The 27,051-nt window shown below is 33.6% G+C and overlaps 3 protein-coding genes across 4 annotated transcripts in view; 2 read left to right on the forward strand and 1 right to left on the reverse strand.

The window, feature by feature from the left end:
• The window catches only part of LOC105348084 (calcium homeostasis endoplasmic reticulum protein), a 39,838-nt gene extending 19,749 nt beyond the window's left edge, over positions 1-20,089 (forward strand). For both annotated transcript variants that reach the window (XM_011457391.4, XM_011457392.4), the window contains exons 9-19: positions 15,195-15,233; positions 15,466-15,688; positions 17,001-17,218; positions 17,500-17,638; positions 18,038-18,258; positions 18,445-18,578; positions 18,683-18,970; positions 19,072-19,170; positions 19,264-19,343; positions 19,545-19,739; positions 19,973-20,089. In XM_011457391.4, the coding sequence (XP_011455693.3) occupies positions 15,195-15,233; positions 15,466-15,688; positions 17,001-17,218; positions 17,500-17,638; positions 18,038-18,258; positions 18,445-18,578; positions 18,683-18,970; positions 19,072-19,170; positions 19,264-19,343; positions 19,545-19,739; positions 19,973-20,001 (1,665 nt within the window). In that variant the 3' untranslated portion in view covers positions 20,002-20,089. The remainder of the gene's footprint in view (positions 1-15,194; positions 15,234-15,465; positions 15,689-17,000; positions 17,219-17,499; positions 17,639-18,037; positions 18,259-18,444; positions 18,579-18,682; positions 18,971-19,071; positions 19,171-19,263; positions 19,344-19,544; positions 19,740-19,972) is intronic.
• Positions 20,090-20,485: 396 nt separating this feature from the next.
• LOC105348085 (LYR motif-containing protein 1) lies at positions 20,486-22,896 on the reverse strand. The gene is made up of 5 exons (XM_011457393.4): positions 22,787-22,896; positions 21,912-22,110; positions 21,570-21,630; positions 20,927-20,958; positions 20,486-20,802 (listed from the first exon to the last, which is right to left on the reverse strand). Exons 2-5 carry the CDS (start codon positions 22,056-22,058, stop codon positions 20,683-20,685), a joined length of 360 nt encoding a protein of 119 aa, XP_011455695.3. The 5' UTR covers positions 22,059-22,110; positions 22,787-22,896; the 3' UTR covers positions 20,486-20,682.
• On the forward strand, positions 22,854-26,834 carry LOC105348086 (TGF-beta-activated kinase 1 and MAP3K7-binding protein 1). The gene is made up of 7 exons (XM_011457394.4): positions 22,854-22,984; positions 23,485-23,630; positions 23,960-24,113; positions 24,369-24,455; positions 24,781-24,919; positions 25,163-25,391; positions 25,674-26,834. Exons 1-7 carry the CDS (start codon positions 22,871-22,873, stop codon positions 26,500-26,502), a joined length of 1,698 nt encoding a protein of 565 aa, XP_011455696.2. The 5' UTR covers positions 22,854-22,870; the 3' UTR covers positions 26,503-26,834.
• Positions 26,835-27,051: the final 217 nt, after the last annotated feature.

Genomic DNA, 27,051 nt, shown 5'->3' on the forward strand with positions numbered 1-27,051 from the left:
AGTGATTGATTTAACTGGATCTGCTATGATAGGTAACATGCCACATGATTTTTGTGGCTGTTTTAAAAATATATGCCAATGAAGATAAAGCAAGTTGAGAGTAATATGCAAGGAAATCTTGCAAGGTTAAAATGTCAAGGTAACAATGGTTTCAAGGTCAAAGTCATTAAAAAAACCAATTGAATTTGAATATGACCAGTTCTTAAACTTCAATTGATGTTTTTATAAGAACCCTAAAACTTATTTGATGATGTATGTTTTTCAAGGTCATTTAATAAAGGTCATGGTTACCAGACCCCTGTGCTAGTTAATTTATAATCAGAAAGCAAACAGAAAAACACCGGCCTTGTACTCGCAATCTAGCAGTACATGACTGTCGTAGATAAATGATTACAAAAAGAATAAATAATTTGATGCTTTCAACAGAGTTCAATTGTTTTAAATCAACTTTAGATCCTGAATTTTACAAGTTAAGTGCTTTTGTGAAGCATCAACAGATACTGTGTACTGATTTTATAGTCCTTGTTGTTAATTTGGTTTGAAGGATTTTGTGCTTTTATTTTTTTTTTTAAATTTGACTAGAAAACAAAAACCTTCCTAATAAAAAGTTGATTGTAAATAATATGAATTAATAAATATATAAACATGGATATTATTTGATGAATAAAGTTATTTTTAAGTAGGAAATTTACAGTTTATGTTAGTGTTTAATTGTGAAGCATAAATGTGCAGGATCTAAGACTGCCCAGTAGAGTATTGTGTGACACTTTGATGAATGTTACCAGATTTTAAGTTACAGTGTAATGAGAATGACCCTTGACTCTCAATCCTTAATTCACTTTGATTAAGATGTAGATATAGCCTTGAAAAACGCGTAGAGTTCATCGACACTTCACACACTGATCCAGTTTTTTTCCTAATTAACAGTTGTTAATTGTAACAAATTAGTGGTTTGCACAGATATCTCCATCATCTTAGTTTGTCTGTGACGCAAATTGCCTTTTCTTTTTTATTTCAAAGTAAAAAAGTCTCTTTAGATCCGGTTGAACCTTTTAAAGTGTTTTTAAGTCCTGTACCAGATATGAAAAATAGAAAATAAATTCTAATATGCAAAATGTTTTTTTGTAATATTACCGATATGTTGCCTCCTTTTTAATCACAGGTTTATCATGGTATTTTTTTTTAATATACAGATTTTGTCTCATGAATGCAAATTTTTGGATACTTTATAGGTGGTAACTGTGTATATTGACAGGGATTGAAATGATAATGAAATTGGTTTGTAGTTTATCTATATAGTTGATATTTATCATCTTCATGTATCAACCACTCCTAAAGGTGTCTGGTACCATCTGACTGTAAGGTGAACAAATACAGCATTTAAAAAATAATGTTGCCAAAACATTTTTTCACTCGGATTTGGTTTTGAAGTAAAGTATTGTGTCTCTTGTGGTATATTAAATCTTATCAATGATAATTTGAACCTTTTTGCCAGATCAGAGTGTATACAATAATATGTCAAACTGCATGTGGTTTTGAAAAGTCAGTTGATGTTAAACAATTGTTCAAACAATTAATGACAGTGCCATTATAAGCCAGCATCATTAGTATGCACTTCAGGAATATTTGCACATATTGATCTTAAAAGAATTAGGCCAGATTTTCTGGTGAGCTAGAGCATCAATTCTCGATTTGTGGTTTATTTTCTCTGTACAGGTGATCAAAGCAGTTAGTCTCCGTGTTAAGTAATTGTTTCAGCTTTCGATACCTGTAAGAACTAGGGAGGGCGATGGCAATGACGACCCCAGACATAAGATTACATGCTTTGAACTGACCATGTTCTGTCTATGTCATCATTAATTTACCTCAGCATGGACTGGCTGTGTGTAATTTGATTTGGACACTGACGCACATGTACGTCTATATAGTGACTCCTTCAGGTTATATAGGCTGTTATTATGGGGTCTTGTCACCAAGGCCAAATTGGGCAAAAAACGAGCAGTGCACTTGTCACCGTAAAAGCCCTAATTTGTCTGGACTGAGATGTGTATTAGCTGATATATTGCTCAGATTGAAGAGATCTGCTGACTCGAGCAGAGTTTCCTTCTTGATCAATGTCATCTGCCCAAAGAACTAAAAAAGATGCAGATATCATGAATTATGTATAATATGTCAAAAATCAACTTAGATTTGATCAATTCTTGCTTATTGACCATGAAAGCTTCATTCTGCTGGCATTTGTTCTAGTAAGTTAGCAAAATGATTCTATCCTTTTAATTTTTTTTACCATTTTTATAAATTTAATGTCATTAAGCAAGAAAGGAGAGGGAGGGGCAACAGTGAATTACAATGTAATTATACATGAAATTTGTCGCTCTCAAATTATATGTTTTTTTGACTATCAAATCAGAGACAAACTATCATCTTGCGCGCACTTATACAAGATTTGTTGCAGTGAATGCCCTCCCGGCTGATCGTTGATCGGCCGGTTTAATCAGGAGCAGGTGCTATTGGTCCATGATAAGCGGATCCCAGTTGATTGTCCTCCGATAGCTTTGTGGAGTTCTTCTTGTCTTGCTGTTTATGGTAATGGGTGGTTTTGTCGTTTTACTTCCTTATTCGAGCCATACATGTTAAGGAGTTGTTGAATATTTTAGTGGTGGAATGTTAGTGGCTGTTTTTCAGTTGTAATATTTTTTTATACGCGCCTCAACAACTTGCTGATAAACAAGAAATTATATTTTATTTTACATTGTATGGTTACTCGATATATCTCAATTTCTGATAAGCATGAGCTTGCTAGGTCAAGTGAAGAGTAAACATGAAACTAGATAAATTTATTGATGTATTGACTGTGATTTTTGAACCCCCCTCATTGGAGGATATCTAGTTTGTAGATTCTAATCCATTTTTTTTTTTAATGAATAAATGGCCTTTGACAAAAATAGACCAGTATTAAATTGGATGATGCCATTTACCTATGAGATGGATGTACACAGAGACCATTTCCATTGACTGTCCGATGGTTGAACCTGTTAGATCAGACTCGATCAACTTGTTTATCCTGGCTGGATATCAAAATTACGCAGCCATTTACTGCCAGGACTCACGGGTTTAGATGTATATGTTCTTTATAATGAATGACTTGTGAAAATTAAGAGAGGTTTGGCCATGAACTTCGTTGTTAAAAACTGTTCGATGTCTTCTCTAACAATTTGAATTCATGGAATATTTGTCCCTAGTAAAAAATTTATTTTATTATGTGGAATTTAATTTTGAATAGGTCAAATTAAAGTCTGCAATTCTTTTCATGATATGAATTTATGATCAAGAGAGTTTTACCAAAAATTTATGAGCAACTTCATAATTTATTCATTTAGTGTCTGAAAGAAATTTAAATGAAAGAGCTTGAAGTACGGTATTTTGACTGTAGCAATTATTCTAGTTAACTTAAGAATTGTTAGAGGACTTTAATTTGCAACATTTATACCAAGGTCTGAATACTTGTTCTTAATAATCAACAGATAGATAACGAACTAGTTTTTTATGCAAACACTTCAAAGAGTCTTGTACATGTACTACAATACTGCAGATATTGACTGTACCTGAATTAAAAAATGCACACCAATAGATTTTTATGTTTGTGACTTTCCAAATAAAAAAAAAAATTAAATACATTTCATATACATTTGTATATATACCGATCAAGATTGAGAACTTTTTTCAAACAAAGATTCTAGTAAAAAAATACAGTATCCACAGACCCAAGCTACTAAGTGTCTGTGTGTGTGTGGGGTGCTACGAACCAAAGTACAGCTTTTATGACAAAGGACAAGCACATAATGGAGTTTGGCCCGGCCTTCAGGCCTCTGGGGAATCTGACATGGAGGTATCATTTACGCTGGTGTGCTGATCTCAGCACTTTAAAAGATGACATCTAGGTGCAGTGTACTGTTAAACAAGGAGGCAGTTTAAAAAAAAACAAAACTGTGTCATCCATATGCTGTAAAACAAACAAATGCACTTAAGTTGTCTGTTCATTAACCAGTAAACCATTTTTATGAAGCGATCACATGCCATTAAGTGCAACATTGTCCCTTGATATTACATGGTAGTAAACGCAGTCTTACGACAGACAGCTAGAGTTACAAATTGTCAGGTGTAACCAGGTAATATCAGTATAGAGGGGGGAAAAAAATGCCAAGTCAATTTTCCAATTGACTTGTGTTTTGCAAATTAATTAGAGGGTTGCTTAATCACTTTAATTACAATCAATGGGGGCTTGGAGCTGTCTAGTACATTGTACCAAGAAAATTTAGGTTGCATTGTGTCAATTAGATACAAAGTAGAACTTCATTATTAGTCAAGCAAGCTGCTAGTCAACGAAAACTTCCTAGCTGACACATATGAGAAGGCACACAGATGGTTATAACAAATAGTACTTCACCTTTGGACAAAGAACGGTATATTGTAACCCAAAATTTGCCCTTTTGCGAAATGTCAGAGAACCCTTACGCTATTAGACTTCTATCTGTATAAGTTATATTGCAAAAGAAAGTTTGTGGATTTGTAAAGACTTAAGTGAAAAATAACTGTATGATTTATAATTTGTCATTATTTTCATATAGTTTTGGTTTAGATATATGATCATTTCAATAGATTTTTTGCATTGTCAAAAAAAAATGAGTTTACTCATTCTGTGGAAGATTGTAATCTTTCTCTGTTTCCTGAAATGATTACATGTATTACCATATGTAATGAATCTTTCAGGAAATGACAAATTCAATAGGAAGAAGTCAAAATATCAGGGAATTATCATTTTTGGTTTTTTTTTGGATCTCATCTATAATTATTTTGAGAATTATGAAAACAGCAATATGATAATCACCCCCCCCCCCCCCAAAAAAAAAGGGAAGAATTTTAAGGTAACACACAATTATTTATATACATGTGGTTAAAAACATAAATATTGAACATCATGTCTGCATCTGTAGGTGAAAACTGTCGTCATAAATTAGTTGTAACCTTTTATTTTACCTAAATCTAGAAAATAACCATGATTTTTGTGAATTTTCATGTTATTTATAGACATTTAAGCTATTTTAATTATTATTTTATGCCATTTTACATATAATCTTTATAAATATTAAATATAATTATTAATTTGTTTCCTGTAAGGCATATTTGTATTAACGTACCTTAAAATCATCTACACCGATCAGCAAAGGCTAAATTTGACGTCATAATGAATTGCAATGTTATATTGTTTATACTAGTATATGTATATTGAGCTACGCCCTTGCTAGAACTCCTATGACCACTGTATTTGTATATATGCAGCTATTCCAAGAATGATATTAAGTAATAGCATGAGGTTCCTAATAACAGATAGGACTTCTCTGTTATTTCCTGTAAGATCCTTATATTTAACATAATTACCACATCATGTTAAATTAAAGATTAAACAAAAAGTTAGTACCCCAGAGTATAAAAGGAAAATGCAGTGCCTGACCTTTATGATGTACCGTACTGTACTATGTGATGCAAAGGTTATTAGATAGCAAAAATTTTAATAATTGAAAGTCAGTCACTGATATCTTACAGACTTGGAAAATGTGAACTGATGAAATGGTGATACCCAAGTTTCTTTTCAGATTTATGTGTCATCTGATCTAACAAAATATAAATGGGGTTTCTAAAATTATATTTATAGTTTAATTGGAGAAAAAATACCGTGGCAGAAAATTTCCTTTATGAAGTTAATATCTTGTAGTACATCATGCATAAGTTTTGATATGGATCTTTTATAGCCAAAAAAAGTCAAAGTGACAGTTTTTAATGTAAGAATTGCATGATGACGTTGTGTGAGGAAAATTGAGCTGAATATATCACACAATTTCCATATATCCAATTGTCTTATCAAAGATTGATTACATCAAGCAGACAATGAAAGCATTAAAATGGAAGATATCCCTTCTTGTTATTAAGGGTTTTAAATATTGAAGGCAAAATTCCTGATCCATTGTTCAAATATACAAAAGCTAATTGTTTGTGTATTTTTGGTAGCAGTTCTGTTTATATATGTAAATCAGATGTCAATTCCTAATATGTGTTGCTGATTGAAAGTAATTTGGTTTTGACACAATAGACTGTTAATAATTTTTAAATAAAATTAAAGAAGTGAAACCACAACCTATTTTTAGTGCTTACCATAGCCAGGGAATTTATTTGGAGGGTGGGGGGTGTTAAACTATTTTTAATTAGGTCACAGTTTCCGTTGCAAAGACTTGCCAGTGGCATCTGAGTCAGAGTAAGTCGGTGCATTGAAGATTGATATTTATATATCACAATAGAGAATGCGTCAGAGACACCATTATCAGATTGGAAACAATACATGTAAGCTAATAGTAGAGGGGCCGCCATTTGTTGTTTGGATCTGCAGTTGACAGAACGTGATTCTTGAATTTCTAAGCTTTGCCAAAATCAGGTGCAGAATGATAAGGGGGGAACAAACTGCTCAATTATTTTAGCTCAATCTGTTACAGTGTATTATGCTTTCAAGAAATTTGGAAGTGCTTAAATTTTTCGCAAAGGCCCCAACAGTATAAAGAACCATAAAAATGAAATTCCATCATGGAGGTTCTTCTTTGTATGTGTTGGAAAGATGACAAGATGTTACCCATTGTTGTTGCTCTAGCAATTAATAGTATTAGCCCACTTCAGTGTAGTGCCAGTAATTTTTAGCACAAGTTATTTTTGTGAGAATAGGTGCAGAATTTGGGCAAATTAATACAAGTCTTTAATTTACATTACGGTATGTGTTATGTCACATGCATTTAGGAGACAATTAATGATTAAGATGTTGGCATGCTAAAATTCGTCAATCCGTAACTTGCATTATGAGAGGATCGAATTTTAATCGTCAAACAAATTTTAATTTTTGAAATTAAAGTTTCCATGGCAATGTCAACTTTGAATTCTAAATTCAGAAGGATAACTAAATTTTAGAAGGGAATGTCAGGGTTTGTTATGATGCCCAAATTTAGAAAATTTGTTTATATACCAGCTGCTATGCTTTCATTGGACTTCTCTCAGGACATTATATTAAGAGCCCTGGGTGTTTATTACCTAATTTGCATAAGAAATGGCTGAATTAAAAATTCAGAGTGTAATTAAATGTGTAAAGAAGATTTATTGGATGGTACGTGGACTGATATGCTTCTTGACATGCATAATAAGTTGTTTAAAATTTATGTTATGAAATAAATTTTTCTTCAGACAAGATCAAGGTTGAAGGTCTGGTTACTTATTACATTTCTCTTAATGAACAATGCCAGAATCACAAGTGAAGAAACTCTTCTGTTTGAAAAGCATAATCTGCAGATGATGTACAATTGCGTCCATGAGCAATGCAATTCTAATATTTAAGTGATTAATTAAATTGCAGTTAAATGACTTCACTTTGAATTGAACTTTATATTCCCAACATTTATAACTTAAATTCTTGCTGCATGGGTATAATAATCAATTATCAGTGTTATTTAAAATGAAATGTGAAAACTGGAACAATTTATCAATTTTGATTTTTTGAAGACATATTTATCATAATAAGACATCAAAGATTTATTGAAATGTCTGTCTAAACAAAAGCTAAATAAATATTACATGTACTTATGTCACATTAATAGCATTTATTTATTAATTAGCATATTTCACCCCAAAAACTATTGAATGTCAATTTTCGGAGAAAATCTGAGGTAAGAAGAATTAAGTTCTTGCATATATATTTATTTTCAATCATATTTGATCAATTTTTTGTCGATTAAAAATTCAACGACAGCGACGACTTTGAAAAAGTCCTACGCCATAAATCAAATAACATCAAGTTCTCTGTACTTCTGCTCGCTGGCGACCTAAATAAAATGTATTCACGTGATACATCGGTGGTCTGTTTCACCTGACTGAGTTCTCAACGTTATCAAGGGAAAAAAAAATACCAATGTCCATCGTAAATTACTCCATGTAATGTTGTAGAAATCATACTCTTAACTTCATTCTAACAACCATAAACATTGATAAATTGCATTTCCTCTTGCATACATTCCATTGAGATGGACTTCATTTATTTTACAAACAGTGCATGCATATGTTTGAACATGATGGTCATGTTGCAGCAATGTTTTTTATTGCTTGTTTTAGTGTAAAATTGGTCATTCATAAAATCTTTGTCATCGTAGACTCGATCATCGGGAGTGTTTGATTTGCATTAAACAGATCGATTGACATTGGGAAACGTAATAATGGGGCATTTGATTGTACAGTAAAATGCAGACGAGTAATCGGCAATGATTTTTTAAAATGGTTTGGCACTTCGTTAAAACAGTTTTAGGAAATAAAAGAGACTTTTACAGCTTTGATGTTAGAGAATGAGAATTTATAGATGTGTACTGGTATTTAGAATAACAACAAAGACCAGACTATTACTTTAAGTAAAGGTCTTCTAGAGATTTTATTGTCTGAAATATTTAGACCATGCTTTTGTTTGCAGGACAAAAAAAATATACAGCATTAAACAAAAAGCTGCTCTCAATTGCATTCAATTAATCAAGATTATGGTCTAAGGATGTTTTAATAATTGAGTGTGCATCAAGCTAATGTCTGGTATCAGTCAGCCATCTTTGTTTTATCATGTTGTATGCATGTCGCAAATCATTCTGTTCAGAGAAGCATTTAACTAATAATTGACAAGAGTCCGAAAACCTTCACTGCATCAGCTATGTAATTTATTGGTTTATGAATTAATCAGCTGATTTCGCTTTATAAGATAAGTAAGTATATTAGTAAATAGCAATAGCTGAACAGTTAATAAAAGTTGTATTATCATACTAATATACTTAAGCCTTTTTGTTGGTAACTTGATAAACTGGGAAGGTAATTAAGTTTTTAAAAAAGAAGAACAAATGTTAATTGACAAACAAATTTGTGTCACGCAGATTATTGGCAGTCTTTTGCATCCAGACAATTAATGTGTCGTGAACTAATTATTTCATTAGTATTAATTAGCTGTGGGTTTTATGTTGTTTCGTTGTTGCAAGCCATGTCGTACCAAACACTTTATGTTAATGCCTACATAACCAATGACGTCCAATGTAATTTGCTGCTGATGACAGGAAATTTGCCGCTTTCCTTGGCTATAGGGCTATGGCCAACATAATTTTTTTAACGGTGTATGATCGCCTACAGAAATTTGTATAAAGTCGGTACTTGTCTGTACTGAACACAGGTGATTTGCTACAGGTGACAGGAGGGGCCAACCAAAGTGAATTTTGATGCAGTATGTATTATAATATACATGCAGACAAGTACTGCTGTGATCTACTATTACTATATTGATATTATAACAACCACAGGTACACAGATAGATTTTATGACACTTGGGTGATGTACTGATGGAGTTTTTGTATTGCATATGCATATACATCTCTCTCCCTAAAATGGATCAGTTTCTCTGCAGATCTGAAATTGTTCACTTAATTTCTATGGTCATGCTTAAAACAGGGTTTAATATAGATTTTAACAAAGCATTTTAATGAAATTTTTCATCTGCACAAGATTTTAATCTATATGATCATCATTTTAAAAATGTTCCTACAGATTAATTTGATATGATTGACACATTTTGACAATAATGAAAACATTTAGATGCATGTATTTTTAGGCATTTATCATAAAGGGGTCGATCGCTGGAAAGCTTTCATTGCTTTCACTATTCAGTATATTCCACATCTCTGCATGCAGTGACTAAAGCTCTGACAGGAAACTTTGAGTCAATTGACTATAATGATGAAAATATAATTAGTTATTTTGTAGTATACTTTCATTCAGTAACAAGACCGTAAGATAACGGACATCAATTTTGCACACGATTCATTTATGTTTCAATATTCCCGACATGAACTGCGTAAATTTGTTGGCAGACGTTCGGCCATTGGCGTCACTGATGCATACACAACCAAAGTTCCCATCATGCTGGCATTCCAAGCAGTTTATTTTATATATATCTGCTCTATATTCCTCAAAGAATTCTTCTTGCACTCTTAATTACTGTGTTTTTTTTTTCTAGAATATTAATGAATGAGATCTGATGTTTGTTTTTGCCAAGCAAACGTCAGGGAGCTGATTTAACATGGCCGCGCCTCTCTGTATTTACATCAATGACAAGGACACTCAAAACAAAGTTTCGTACATCAACAATGGAAGATCACCTCCATTTACATTTTGATTGATAATTTACCTCAGAAGTTTCCTTTTGTTAACAATTTACATATTTGTTTTTCGAAAATCAATTCTGTTTTGTAAGTTGTTTTATAGGATTTGAATTGAAAAGCGATCAATTTTCACCCATGTTTTTATGGAACAGGTGTATATTGCTACTTGGAATTCAATGACTCTAAAAGTACATGTACATAATTAATAAAATGCATTACGGTTGTGTTAACTTGCAAGTTTGCCCTTTGCATAGATCAAAGATGCAAGAAAAATTCCTGAAATTGATTGATTGATCTTGATGAGTTTTTTTTTCTCTTCTAAATTTAAGAAGTGATGAAATTGAATTTTGAATTTAGGTCTTAAGTAGACAAACTTTATGAACACAGCTGTAATTTTAATTGAATGCACTACAAATGCACTTTTTTACTTTTTCTCAATAAGTATGAAAGTCTGATTTCTTTTGCTGCGCAATGGTATGCTGCAAATTACTTGGTGATCTGTGCAAAATGCATACTTTGTTTAGTGCATTTGTTCTCAGAGTTGAAACAAGATTAGATAATGCGTGCAATTGTTGTGTTTTGGTTTTTTCTTGCGTGTGATAAACATTGTCTGTGGTCTGTGTCATGTTAATGCTTGTAACACACCCAGCTATGAACACCAGTGTCTCTACGTTATTTAGATGCTTATACCTGTAATTAAGACAAGCTTTTTGTATAAACTCTGTCCCGGCCATGAATTCGAACACAGCAAAACAATGTTGAAATGTTAGATTATAAAAAATGTCTTTTTTATGGTGTAATATTATTGCAACATGGTGAAAGTCACAATGAAAAGATCGAGGTAAACAATGCGCGCCATCTTGGCCGGAATGGTAGTGCATCATGTAGGGAGTGGAGTTTATCCCACAAATCATTGAGGTCTTATTATTCAGATCTGTTCGAATGTTCTGCTCATTAATAATATTTTTCCAAAGAAGAAAGGGCATGGTCTGGTCAGTGCCAGTGCTCAGAACCTGCGTGATTCCTGGCCCGTAGTCAAAATTACTTGTTAAGAATAATAATTTCATGTACGTGCTTTATAAAGCCCGAGCATCCAACACCTACATTGAAGAAATAAGGATTGCTTTGGTTTTGAAAAAAAGTTAATTTAAATATATATGTGGAAGGACCAGTAATTAGCTGCGTTAAAAAGATTCTTTTAAAGTTTTGAGCAATGACCGAGATTGCAGCATCAAGTTTTTCTAAAGGCAAACTAGAAAATGCATTTTTTAATCATTAATTTAAAGAGTTTATACCTTAAATTGTAACAATGCGATTGAAGACTGTAGAAGCTTTTGGTACGTGATTTTATTCAGGCTTGCACTATCACCCCCGTACAGCTCCCCCACAGAAGTGAGGCGACATAGGAAGTTCACTGTAGGTGCAGCTCAAGTTGCAATACGTCATTTAAATGGTTCATTAGTACAAAGACATATTATTCTCTCTTCCTGATATTGCTTCTGTATGAGTGAGGTCAAAATAATTGTTGTTTTTTAGCAGTAACACCCACTCTTGCTTAATTTTGCTTTGCATGGGCAGATCATAGTATATATACCTCATTATATATTAAAAATAATTACTGTTAGAACATGCAGGTATAATATAAATTTCATTTACGAGTATTTTACCAGAAATTGAATGAGGATTTATGATAATTGTGAAATATAAATTAGCTTACTACTTATGGCCCTCCAAAAGATTATACATCATTATGCTTCAAAAGCTGCATAATGTATTAGTTTACCAAATTAACTTCAGAATATAATTCCATTTATTAAGTTTTTTTACAAGAAATTTACATATCTTCATAATTTTCAGTCATCCAATAATGACTAAAAATTTTTGACATTTATTATAAATTCAACACTCAAAGTAGAAATTATTTCATTTTATATTTGGTATTATTGCTGATAAGCTATTTATGCAAATCAAAGCTTATATAGAAGTTATATTTTGCTACTTTAATAATTTATACACCTTGGGGCGTTAAAGCTTCATTTAATGTACATGTTACAAGATGACACTTTTTCTATGTGTAGTAGACATTTGTTAGAAAAGCAGGTGGAATTATGTCAGATGTTAGCCAAGCCTGAAAATTATTCCATATTTTATTAAAAAAAAACCCTCCAAAACCCTCAAAACAAATAGCTAGTATGCAGACAGTGAAAAATAGCTGCACAGAATTTCCTGTTCAAATGCCTTTTTTTAAATTTATAATAAGAACATGGAATATTATCTGGGCATGGAACTTTTATTAAAACTATAATTATACATTTGCACCAATTATTGCAGTACATGTATCATTTTTGAAGTTGCCGTATATAATTAATGTAGAAGGATGATCAGAAATTATTAGGACCATTTCTATCAAATCTAAATTGTCGGTGGTATCATTGCAAACTATTATCTACTAGATTATTTTCAAGTCATGGAAATTTTCAGTTGGCAATATGCTTATACAATCCATGAGTGTTATTAATGCTGATTTGAAAAAAAAAATTCAGATTGTATTTTTTTTAGACATTATTTGATAAGCATGCATGAATCAGACATAAAAACTGATGTAGTTAAAAAAATTGTACTCTTCATCGAGGAAAATTCTTCCTTGTCAGTTGTGCTGCCAAGATAAATAGACCTCATTCAATCGATTGCGATAACTTAAGGTATTTCATTATGTTTGCAGAAACTTAATTTAAAGAATCAATATGTTTAAAAAGTGATTTTTATCTCATAGTGATGCAGGTATATGAACATGTCTGAAAGTATATGCATGCAGGCTCGGGAGCAATGAGTAATACTTTAAAGATGTTTTTATCTACCGGTATTGCTATCTATGGATGATAAATAATACTGTATATATGACGAGGGTTTTAATTTTTGGCAAATGCTACATGGAATAGTTTTGACCAATTATAAATTAGTGCTCTGGCTCTTTCTATTAATAGTTTAGCGTGATTGCACACCACCTAGCTCTGAAAGCCAGAACTGTCAGATATTCAAAATGCATAAAGATCAATGGAACAAGGACAAACAATTTTGAAATCTGGTGATGGTCAAAATAGATATAGAACTTGGCTATCTATGATAACCGTATTTGGAATGTGAAAGTGTCTATATTTATAGACACGAAAGTGTCTATATTTAAAGGCACAACAGCAGCCATAATTGTGTATTTATATAACTGACTTAAGTTTGTCTATTTAACTTGACTGCTCATGATAACGTAATTTGGAATGTGAAAGTGTCTGTAATTATAGACACATCACCAGCCATTGTTGTCTATTTTTGTCTATTTTTAAATATACATCGGACTATGTGTGGTACGATCCTCGGGTGACTTGTTGGACATTGAAGGTCAAGGTTAATTTATTGACTTTAAATATCATAAAGAAAACTAGAATGTTTCTTATCAAATAAATCACATTTTCAAAAATGTGCTGTTCACCTGATTGTTTGATCTGTAAACTTATGTAAGCGGCCTCTGTTAATTGTGTAACTGCTCTCTAGCTCTAAAGCAGAACTGCGTCTTAGAACATTGATAATCTGATCATATAATAGTGCTAGCTAGCTGGCAGTGTATATATAAGTTATGGGAAGTGGTCATTTCAACATGTTGAGAATGTATGCAGATTGCAAAATTATTTTGTCATACACAGTTGGCAGGGTCACTTTCCAGGCTGTAGCTATATAGGAGAATTTAACTCTATACACACTTAAAGATCGAACTCCATTATATTTCGAACCAAATTTTATGTCTTCCTTGAATATTAAGGTTTTTAAGTTATTTTGGTTTAAATTATTGTTTTATTTGAAAAATAATGTACCTGCATGTAGTTTATATATATATGAGGCAGTCATGAAAACAACTAGGCTGCATGCATAAAACATGTTTATATTTTGTTCAGTTAATGCCGTTGACTGTTTGTTTTTGTTTACATTTTGGGATTGTTGACCATGCAGAATTTAAAAGTTTTAATCTCCTTCTAATGACTTGTTTACGGACATATAAACTCCTTCATTCTTGCCTGACGAGTAAAGGTGGAATGACTTCACAGAATGATGCAAGAGGGAATAGACTTCTTTCTCAACAAAAGATAAGGATTTTGAAATAGGGGTTCAATGGCTTTGGAATTCTCGGTAAATTCATGATGTAAGGAATTTCTACTCCACTGCCTCTGATCACCGACACGTTTGCACAATATACATCATACGCAGATCTCTCGACCTTGCTGTGCTAGAGTCGGGATTTAAACAAGATATTGTAAAACTAGGCCACGTAAATATGTTTTGGTTTCTGCTGGCTCGCAGATCTTAAAGAGTCCTGCTGGATCTCGGTAAAGGACACACTGCCTTGTGTACATATTATGTCCAGTAATGGGAATTATAATCTTAAAAATCTTAAAAGTTGAGAATGTAGTGGCATAATTTGTTTAAGCAGAAAAATATTATGGGAAATACTTGGTAAAATACCAGCAAGTCTGTGAACATTAAATAAAACAGTAGTACATGTGTATTTTGGCATCTATCTAACAATTATTTAATAGCACTGTTTAATACACTGAATTCTTACACAGTGAAAATGATAGCAAACTTCATGCTGTTGAAGAAAATTTTTAATATCTTCAATGTACTAGCTATAAATTGAACATTAATAAAGATTTTCAACCTACATATAAATGACCTGTAATTTATATGCAAATGAAGTCAATTATCATATTTTTGTGCCAAGTGGTAATTAAAGCAAAAACACCTTGCATTATGAAAATAAGACATAATGGTGTATGAAATAGTACATGTGTTCTTAAAAATATATATTAAATGGGTAATAAAAAAAATTGAATTTTGTGATCAAAGGGAGGTAACTCATTCCTGTTCTTTCTTTTGCAGCAACTAAAGAATCCAACAATAGCCCTAGCTAATTACCAGGTATGATTCTATAATTTGCTATTATTCCCTATTAAATTAATTTTATAAATTTGTAATAAGATTAAAATATGAAATATGGGATTTCAAATGTTGCAGATTTCTTAAAAATCTATATTATTACCGTATTCTGTTGGGATCTTAAAAATTATAATTTTGGGGACCCCCTCCCCCAAAACAACCCCAGAACAAGATTATTGGATACATGTTTATAGTACATGTATTACATTTTCAGACAAACCTGCTTAATGAACATGGTGCGACTGTTGCACAGATATCTGCCACCACTCAACAGAAGTATGGCCACCTACAGAAGCAGCACCAGGACTTCATCGCCCACCTCAACAACCAGCTGCAACAACTGCAGCAACAGTTACAGATACTGCAGCAACAGGTGGTGCCACAAGGGCCTCCCCCACCCCAGGGGATGGCTTCAATGGTGGAGGGGCTACCACCAGGTGGTGTAACATACCTGACCTCAGGATCATGAAACCTACTTTAAGACTTCAAGTCAAAATTTCAATTTTTAAAAAAATATTTATTTCTTTTAATCTTAAGTCTGTTAATTTGCAGAAAGTAGCAGTTTATGATGCAAGGTTGAATTGTGTTTTTATATTTTGAACTGTTGTTTTTAAGTCTGAATAAGTTTTACTTTCTTATATTACAATTTATGAAGATTTTGACATAAGCTTGTTAAGATGTTTCATGATTTTGAGGCCTGTACAGTATTACAACATGTATTTTATCAACAATAGTTCAACAACATTAACTTTTAAGTTGGATATGATTTAATTAAGATAATATTAATACTGAATTTCTTTGTAAGCAAATCCAATGCCTTATTACAAAAGTAAAGTGTCGGTCTATATCTATTTTTATAGCATGACACTTTTATAAGAGACATACACTTGATTTAGAATGCACTTTCCCTGGAAGCAAAAATAGAGTTGCGTCAAGACCAACCTTGATCTACAGTATTGAATTACCAATTTTTTATCGAATAGTACAAGTCATTTCAGATCTGTCATTCATTTTTATTTAAACTTTTCACCTTGATAAAACTTTACTGGAGGCTTACTCTGTACTGCCACTATTCCAACATTAACAGTTTTTGATATTTCTAGATAAAAAAAAAAAAAGGATCATATTAACGTTAATGATGATAAAATAAAAAAATGATTATTAATTTTTTAAAGAAAATAATGTCTCAAAGGCTTAAATTTTCATGATTTATGGTATGCGTTTTTTCTTCTTGGTTATACTTACCAATTGAATACCAGTATGTTCCAATGCCAACTGGAGGCATAAAATGTATATACAAATTGATAAATGGTCCCAGGAAATATAAACCATTAATATTTTTTACTTCAGCAATTGGCATTGAACATTTGATATATAGCCCCCCCCCCCCCCAAAAAAAAAACAAAAAAAAACAAAAGAAAAAAAAACCAAAAAACCCCCCAGAAAGTAATTGATTTTAATTGTGGTGGTGATCTTTAAATCAAGGAACGAAACATTTCATGAATAGCCCTAAAGACAGCTCAATTTTAAAGCTGCTTCCTGCAATTGGCACCAAAGTCCCCGGGGAAGGTTGCTTTAATAGAAAACAGAACATTTTCCCATTGAAACATTTAAATGAGGGGTATAAAGCACATTTCAGGGTATTGATTTTACATAAATATAAAAAGATTCTTCAATTTTCCCCCTCTTTCTTTGAACACAATTTCTTTCTGTATTTGTTTTAATGTAATGTTTCTTTGATTGGATTAGGGAGTGGTATTCCTACAGGAATCCCAGCATCTGTTCCCCTCTCTGTGTCCATGGGACCGGGTCCCCTACAGATCCCATCCTCTGCGCCAATGGCAGTGCCTCCCAGCAGCCTTGGGGACCCCCAGGTTGTACAGGTCACACAGATGATACCAACGCCCTGTGTTGTGGGGGACCAGCCACCCCCTGTTTCGGCGGAGCCTCCCCCTCCATTGATGCAGGTGTGTTTTCATCCATTCATATGCTTTAAATTACGATTAACAGTATTAATAATTATATAGCTGCAGAGGAAAAATGCAAAATTCAAAAGTATGATATATTATGTACCAGTCCTTTAATTGTGGTGACTGATTTAAGCACAGATTAAGGTGTAGCTGCAGAACAGCAGCTTTACAGTCAAAGTAATTTTAGATGGGCAACCATAGATTGATTTGATCAAAGAGCTATAGTCATGCATCTAAATAGGGTGTATCTGTAATGATACGCTGACTCATTATTTCAGCAACAACTTGGTCCAATACCAGGAGCCCAGCCCCTCCAGGGTCTTCCTCCTGGGTCTGCCCCTCAGCAGTTTGGACCACCACCTGGGGGATTTGGGGGACCGCCTCCTGGATTTAGGGGACCACCTCCTCAGAATGTCGGTAAGGAAGGTTTACAAATATCAATTTGTTCATGAGATCCAGTGAGGTTGAAGGAACAAGTTCATACCTAACAAACATGTACAGTGAAAATCAGTTATAGTGAAGTTCTATAGACCAGTGGATTTACTTTGCTTAATCTGTAATCCATTGTATTTGTATAATGAATATGATAATAGGTATATCAAATTCGCTGTGTACATGTTTTCTTCCACTAGACAACCATTTTAGCTTATTAAGGCATTAGGTAATTTACCTTCTCTAAAAACCTAAAATGATTGGATGGAAAATTGAAAGATTTATGTATAAATGAATATTTGTCTATATCCATGTTCGTAGTACGGGTACTTTTTTTGCAATTTATTATGTATCAGGTATAATTCAAATTTCCTTGCCTTTCAGGCCCTGGTGGCCCGCCTGCAGGACTACCCCCAGGTTTCACTCCTGCACCCTCAACATCAGGACCAGGTCAGAATCAGTTTGCTCTCCCTGATCTGAGTAAACCTCCCCCAGGCTTTCCTGCTGGACTCCCCCCATTTGCCCCACCTCCATCTGATATCGACTTGACACCATCAGTACCATACTTTGAATTGCCAGGTGGACTTATGGCACCTTTAGTTAAAGTAAGGGGAAATTTACCGTACTTCATTATGGGAAAATTGATCTTTTTATGATCTGTTATCTTTACATGCATGATCAATCAGGCTTATATAGAATAACTACTAAGTTATTTGAGGACTGGGCAAAAATATTAGTGAATTTCATATACCAATGCCAGAGTATAATGTATCACTTTTATTATGATGTAGTTGGAAGACCATGAATATCGCCCATTGGAACCTAAAGACATCCGCTTACCTCCTCCAATGCCACCAAGTGAGAGGTTACTGCTAGCTGTGGAGGCTTTCTACAGTGCTCCAACTCATGAGAGGCCTAGAGATAGGTATAACACTGATACAAAATAGTGATTTAATAAATCAAAATGTATAGAATTATCAAAATTAGGTTTCGCTTGGAATTTCAGTATTAATATTACTTCTGTTGCAGTGAAGGATGGGAAAAACTTGGTCTGTACGAGTTCTTCAAAGCCAAACAGAGAGCTAGAAAACTTAAAGAGGAGGAGAAAGAAGCAGAGAGACAACAGAGAGGTCGAAGGTCAAGGTCACATTCAAGATCCCGCTCCAGGTCAAGGTCAAGATCACGTTCCAGATCCAGATCCAGGGAGAGGGAGAGATTTAGAGACAGAGAGGAAAGAAGGTCAAGAAGTAGATCAAGGTCACCTTCTCCTCCGCCGAGAGGTCGCAGGAGGCAAAGTGGAAGGAGAAGCAGGTCAAGGTATAAAAAAGAGAATGACATTGCTCTGGAAGAATTCTAAAAAAAATAAAAATTTATTACATGTAATTACAAAAATCTAAATTTACTTATTGTGTTTGAAGGTCAGAGTCACCTTTACCTTATCAAAGGAGCAGCAAGTCACCCTCTCCATCACCACGGCGACGAAAAGTGTCCAGGAGCCCCACTCCAACTGACGAATTGTACGCGTAAACCTCATGTTATTAATTTTGGTAGAATTTATCCGAGTTTGTGTGAATTGCATGATGTGCTATTTCTTTCACTTGTTTTTGTAGTGTTGGGATGGGAGCACAACCGACTCCCGACTCCAAGTTGGGTTACGACAACAAAGGCCACCAAATGCTGATGAAAATGGGTAAGTTCACAAATAAAAATAAAACAAAATAAAAATAAAAATGCTTTATACAAACTGCATATATTAAATATTAATTTATCATGAACTTTATTAAATTTTATCGATGTGCTCCTTTGATATGGTCTAGGATACAAACAACATTAGTTTATTAAACAAATAAGTTTATTCTCATTTTTTATCCTTTGGGATTTTTTTCCTCAGGCTGGGGAGGAAAGGGGTTAGGAGCCAGTGAGCAAGGAATAGTAGATCCCATCTCCGGAGGGGATGTGAGAGACAGGCAAGATATGTTCAAAGGTGTGGGAGTGGATCTCAAAGATCCCTTTGAACAGTTCCGTAAAAACAAGAGTCATGGATTCATTGCAAGGATGAAAGCAAGGGATGAAATGAGAGAGAAAAGTAAGGTTTCTATTGACATTGCTGTTTAATTTTGTTATAAAAAACATTGTTAACTCTTATGCATTTTATAAAGTCTGCTAATATAATTAAAAGCTAACCTAACAAATATGAGTGATAAACATGTAATTACAAAAATATCTCACATAGATTTATTAAGTTCTTTTATTCAAAGTTGTCATTTTCTTCTAAATATTTACATTCAATAAATAATGGAAATGTGTTTAATTTTTCAGGTAAAAAAGACAAATCTGAAGACAGCTGATTAGATGGGCAGCCATATTAAATACATTTACTTTGTAATCGTGTGTCAATTCATTGTCTCATTAAAATTACATGTATCAAAAACCACATTTCTGGTCTTCGTTTGTTTAAAATTACCGGTAATGCATGCTATCATATTGAAAATTGAAGAAAATTTAATTGTCTCATTTCTTGAAGATTTGCCAAATTTTTCCTGTTAGCAATTATTTTGATTCTATAATTACAAACAAAAGATTTGTAAAATGCAATTTGTCTAAAAGTAAGGCTGAATTGATCATTAAATTGTTCAACAATTCTAATTGGAGAGAACCAGACTAGAATGATTAAAAGACCTAGTAAATAAAAATCCAGTTATGATATCGTATTTTCATTTATTATTCTTTGCCTTTGAACCCTTCAATTCATTATTCTTTTCCTTTGTACAATTAGTACGACATTCCATATCTTTAAAAAAATACCAGTAGAAGATATTCATTTGACACAAATTTGGAAATTGGACATTCTTTATTCATACTTAAAATAAATCAATCCTGTACTGAATGTTATACCAGAGAAAGCAAAAGTTTCTTCTGAGATGATTCTCGCACTGAACAAAAATGTCTATAGATCCTGTGATGTACAAGGATACAGAGTATTTCCAAGTGAACAAGAAAATGTCAAAGGGAAAACAATGTGCAAGTCTTTATTTTGTAACATCCTCATAGGATTTCCAATACAAAGGAATGGATTCTTTGATCTTTCTCTTTTGAGCTTTCTTGAGTTTTGAGGTTAATGGCGCCAACACATTTTGGGGAATGTTGACCTGCAGTAAAGACAACAAAAGAAAGATAACTCTTGATGGCAGATGGCATTATCAAGCGACTGTATACAAAAACTTTGATAGAAAGAATAATGTACAGGGCAGCTGACATTTTTTTTATACTTACATGTCTAGGATATGGAGTCTTGTAATGCAGAGCTAAAATACAAAAAAAAAAAATATATCAAAACTCATGCCAATCATCTTTTTTTTCAAATGCAGAACATAAATATTGGTTTGAAAGTCAGAAAAATTGAATGATGATTAGAATTTTATATCACAGTCACTTGTTTCATTAATAAAAGTTAATATTATAATAATAACAAAAGGTACTCCCTATTACATGGAGTGAGCATAACCTTTCTGTATAGTTTTTGCAGTCATTTCTGCTTTCAGAGGAAGAGTAGCAAACAGAGTTAACTACAGTTCTCTTGTTACAGTACAAAAAGTTTTCCACAAAATTTGATTTATGGTTTGACTGCCTTTATAATCTTCATCAGTTAAATCATATAAAAAATTGCTTGTTGTCTGGGAAATCTTTGTACATCATGAAGTGCAATGTCAAGGCTCAGCAAAATACCAGTAAGGTGTGCAGAGATTGATTTTTAAACCCAAAATTCAGAGAGGAAAAAAAAAAAAAGAATTTTAATTAATAGCCTGCTGCCCACACCTTTCTACACTGCATTGCACTACAAAACACTGCAGACGAGAGGGGAAAGCCAGGGTAACCATCAAAATATGAAAAAAGAATCAAGTTTTCACTTGCTTACCCATTTCAATCCTTATATTTGCTTCCTTGATGTGTTCTCTTATTTCATTTTCATCTGTGATCTACAATTTATTTTTTTAAGAAGTATTTACTATTCATTATATTGTTTGGCATCAATTTTTGTTTATCTTTAGTTTTGAGGATTTGTAAATTCATTTGAAATTATTATACAATTTATCACTCAATGACAAAACACACAATCACAAAAATTGGTCAATAAATCATGCCATTTTTTTTTTAAAACAATGTATTTGAGCAAAATAATTAGTCAATCATTTATATGTAGCATTCATTTAATCATAATTTAGGATACACTGATAAAATTATTTCTGCCCTTATTTACATTCTGATTTTTTCTGAAGAGAACCCTGGCTTCATCCTTTATGTACTGTTTTTCTGCTGCAGTTTGGCTGGAGTCTGCAGACTGCCAGTTTCTAGATAAGCGGAATATTTTCCTGTACAATCCAAGAACCTCCTTACGGACACTCATGTCCTTTTTTCATGTAGTCTGTATATTGTAGTTTTAAACCATCTGTATGATTCTACAAGATTGAATCAGAGAGGATTCATCACTGAATAAAAAGAATTAAGTGAAATTCATATTGCCTTAACAATATAGTACTTTAATGACCAAAAGTATATTCGTACTTGAGGCTTTCGGTTAAAAATAACAATGCCCTATCAACTGAGCTAAACGGCTCACCCTAATGGTTAACCCACTATCACATTTTATACATGTATACTGTATCTGGGGAATGACGAACACCAGTTTATGTAACACAAAAATAACCATAACCTAAAAAACCATGAAGATGGACATATGTACATGTACATGTATGTGTTGATAGAATGTTCTATCGTTATAATAACAGATGTCCTACGGGACCTGAGCATAGCCTGGTCACGGTAAGATTTTTCTTTCTAATGTACATGTATGTGCTGTGTTGTGCTTTGGATAATAATTAACATATTTGTTAATATGCTTTTACGTATTTATACAACTATTTTCCCATTTTTTATTCTTGAATTTTGCTGGTTGTTAAGTTAACAATAAAGCATATATATGAGGGGAAAAATGGACAGTTTTCATCACAGTACATGAGAGAAAACTTGCAATATCGAAAAACCCGTAACGCCAGGATAATGTCATTGATTAATGATGAAACATTTCCCATGCTATACATTAAATTACACTGACAAGGTTTAATTCTCACTTACAGCGTTTAGTTTTCGTTGATATGATTGTATTTTGTACACGGAGATTCTGAGAGACAAAATGAAAATAACACACGTCCTTGTGAAATGAAAGCGGAAGTGACGAAAACTTCCGGATTTTCCCTGTTTGGGGAGAGAATGTCGAGCGGGTTGCTGTCAAATGGTGTTGTTGTAGGATCCCCTCCACGGATTGGTTCACACGTGTGTAAATTTGAATCTTTTGCATTCATTTTTCTAATTAATTTGACAACAAATATAGTCATTATTTCTAAAGATAAAAAAGTCGGGTTATAAGACATGCATGTGATACTGTATAAATCCTAATTTTACTAGATAAATACAGAAACATTTTGATTAACGTGAATTATTGGCAATCTGTACCTTATATTTAGTGCTCTCTCTCTCTCTCTCTCTCTCTCTCTCTCTCTCTCTCTCTCTCTTTAACAGCAGACATGGCCTGGTCAGCTGCATCATATCTATAAAACAACATGTTATAAACATGCTAATTATGTATGAGATGATATAAGGTTTGATTTTGGCTTAAATCATTGCTATACATGTGCTGAATGTGATATATAATGTTTAATCTGCCATATTTTTCATTATTAGAATGCCTCATATGCATGGTTATGTATGCTTTTTTCTACAAATTTAGTAAATCCAATTGTCTCTGTAAAACTGAATTTCTGTTGCTTTAACAGGGACATGCCCTCAGCTGGACAGATGACCTGCCTGTGTGTCCACTCTCAGGGGTCGGGTTCTCGACCAATCAGATCTATCGGGAAGATGGCATCAGGAGGGAGGAGCACGAGTTTGAAGACTGCAGCTTTCATTTTAAATTCAAAATGTAAATATTTTAATGCAAGACTAATAATTCTTAGAAGTTTCAAATTTTGTGGTACAGTTCATGTAGAAGACTCATACCAGCAAAAATAGCAAAAACGTTCTGTATGAATTTTTTCATGCCATCGCAGTGATCATAGCAAGTACTTTTTGCTTGGATTATTGCAAACATAAAATTTCTGTAATTTTAACAATTGTGAACATAATCAAATCTTCTAAAGAATCAAACTTACCTCAGGTTAAATTGATAGTGATTAAAGTTGTGTAGTATAAAACTGAAAAACTAAATATTATCAAAGCTTAATGTTTTGTTTGATTGGTCTGATTTTTCAGGCATGACGAGGACTGTTATCTGTACGGCGTGTTTGACGGACACGATGGAAGCAGGGCTGCTAACTTTGCTGCCCAGAGGATGCCAGCAGAACTGTTGCTAGGGCAACTGTTGGAGAAAACAACGGATGAGGATATTAAAGATGTACTTAACCAAGTAAGGAGACATAATCTTTTTTTTTATCCTCTTCTCTGGAATCATTATCTTAATGATATCTAATACATACCATTATATATACATTGGTGTATGTTCATAAACATTTATCAACAAAAATATTTGTTAGATTTTGTTTTGAACAAGATTAAAAACAAAAAAATTAACAGTATTTACTTTGATTTTCAATTTACACCAGAATAAAATATAAGAGGATTTTTTAATTTCTTTTTGAAATGATTGTGTTATCAATTCCAGGCCTTTATCGCTGTGGAGAAGAGTTTTTTTGAATCTATTGATCATATATTTGCTGAGAAGACAACAATACAGTTACAACTGCCAGAGGTATATGTTTGAATTATTATTAGTCTTTAAAGTTCTGCCTTAATTATATAAATACCAAATGCATGCCAGACTCAGATAGAAGATGAGCAATATTAAGAAATAAACCTAAAAAGTTATTTGTCTAGATCTCCGTCTGTCTTTCACAGCATACTATATTAATTAATTAATGGTTATCCAATGACACACATTACCAATGACTGGTCTCTGTCTATAGAAAAAGACAATGAGTTTATTCTGTTTTGAAAAAAAATCACCAGCTGCAGTTTTAGAGATGAAAATACTTATGCCAGCAGCTCAACTTTATTTTATGATAATACTCGTTTAGGGTATAGGGCACTATGAGGCCCTGAATCAGTTTCCTGATGTGATGAAGAAACTTGATGCCTTAGAGAGGGAAATAACAGGGGGGACCACTGCCACTGTAGCTTTAGTCTATAAGAGCAAGTTGTATGTGGCCAATGTCGGTAAGTTACACATATGATAAATTGACTTAATTTGTATCGATCGAGCTATTTCACTGACTGAATGAAAAAAGATATCTTTATATATATTGTGATTTCAGAGATTCTACTTAATGGTAGTTAAAAGATCTGATGTTAAAAAGTTTTCCATTAATTTTTCTATAATGTTGAAAACAAAAAAATGTACACAGAAGTTACATTGTCTTTTAGTAATTAGTAAGTATGAGCATTTTCACAAAATTTCAGGCGACACTCGAGCCTTGTTCTGTCAGACAGACGAAGGTGGGGTTTTCAAGGTCGCTCAGCTGTCTGTGGACCACTCAATTTTTAATGAGGAGGAGCTTAATCGACTGTCTCAACTGGGCTTAGATGTGGAAAGATTGAAACTGCACCGAAGAATTGGAAGCTCTGACAGCACCCGGTGTATAGGAGACTACCATGTCAAAGGGGGCTACATGGACATAGAGATTCTACAGTGAGTGGTTTGTTTAAACGATAAAATGCATTTGTGGTGATCCATGCATTATATGAAGGTAGCAACATTGCAGAAAAAGATACATAATGCGGCTTACGGTAATTTAAATTAAAAACATAAAAGTTATTCATGCGGGGTATGAAGGTAGCGACATTGCAAAAAAAATACATAACCCACGTTTGATATAGAAATAGAAATGGTAAAGTTGTATTCTGTATAAAAAACCTTTAGTTTAGGCTTTACTTAATGTATTTCACAATTCTTTGATGCATGTAATTTTAGGAATGCCACTCGGGAGCCAGTGATAGCTGATCCTTATGTACATGGAAGCATTGAAATAGGAAATCGTCCAAGCTTTCTGATCATCATGTCAGATGGTCTCTATCAGGCTCTCCAGGCGGCCACAAACACAGACCGTGTGAATATTGACATTGCTCGTATGGTGGCAGCAGAATTCTCTCAGCAATCCACACTAAATGGTGTAGCTCAAGCAGTAGTCGACAAAGTGGTACGAATTCACCACGATGCCTTCATTGGAGGAACGCCTGAAATGAAACAGATTTGTCAGAAGCGGGGAGACATCACCCTGTTAGTCAGAAACTTTAACTACCCTCTTGCCAATGCAATAAACAGCCCCACTGCAGGTGGTGCCTATCACCCAGTGTCCGTGCCATTCTACAGCCCCCGACCAAACCTGCCCCCCACCGTGACGATACCGACACTCAGCACGGCAGAGAGAGTGGAGAACCACAGCGAGTCTGGGGCATCCACCCCAGGGACCCCCACCCCAGCACAGACCCCGCCAAGAGATACCCTCTCATCCACTCTGGAATCCACCTTTCAGGATACCAACCATACGTACACTAGTACGGAATCTTCCACTCAGAGCAGTGGAGAAATGAGATTCCCCACCAGGTTTTACAACCCAAACAAGTTGGAACTGGACGAAAATGGCCGAGTGGAAGCTTATGTGGACTTTTCGGAGTTTTACGATGCAATTAAAAAACTGACTGATTCTCAGATTGAATCTCTGAATGCAGAAACAAAGCCCAAATCAGCATATGAACCAATCACAGAGGAAGTTGATTCTCTGTCAGCACCGGAAAACTGAAGCATCACCTGGTTATGATGAAGGTTGACAAAATAATGTACATGCTTTAATACAATGTACTGCATGGTACTGTAAATTAAATTGATGGGTGGGTGAGGGATTTTAGGGAGCTTTGTTTGAAGATAGGCTCTCAAACACAGAACAAGCTGTACATTCAGTAACTGAATAATGATTGATAGTATGTGATACTGTCTTACAGTGGCACGTTATGACATTTTGTTTAGCATTGCAAGTTATAAAATGAACAATATTAGTACAGTTTGACATGCTGTAAAATTATGACTTGTAGATGTGAAAAAATGTATCATTAAATTCAACTTGTTAAAAAGATCCGTGTTTATTTTACGGATTCTTTGTCTACTTTAAATATTTCTCAATTAGTCACCACACAATCGAAATTTGGTGGAATAACTTTAAAACCATTACCCCGAACTGAAAACTTTTGGCTATTGCATACTATTATTTACATTTATATATAAGGCTTTCGATTGGTTTGATCCATGATACAATCGAACCGTTTTCTTCCCTTTATATACTGAGTATAAAACT

This window comes from Magallana gigas, chromosome 7 (genome assembly GCF_963853765.1).
Source record: "Magallana gigas chromosome 7, xbMagGiga1.1, whole genome shotgun sequence".
Classification (NCBI taxonomy): domain Eukaryota; kingdom Metazoa; phylum Mollusca; class Bivalvia; order Ostreida; family Ostreidae; genus Magallana; species Magallana gigas.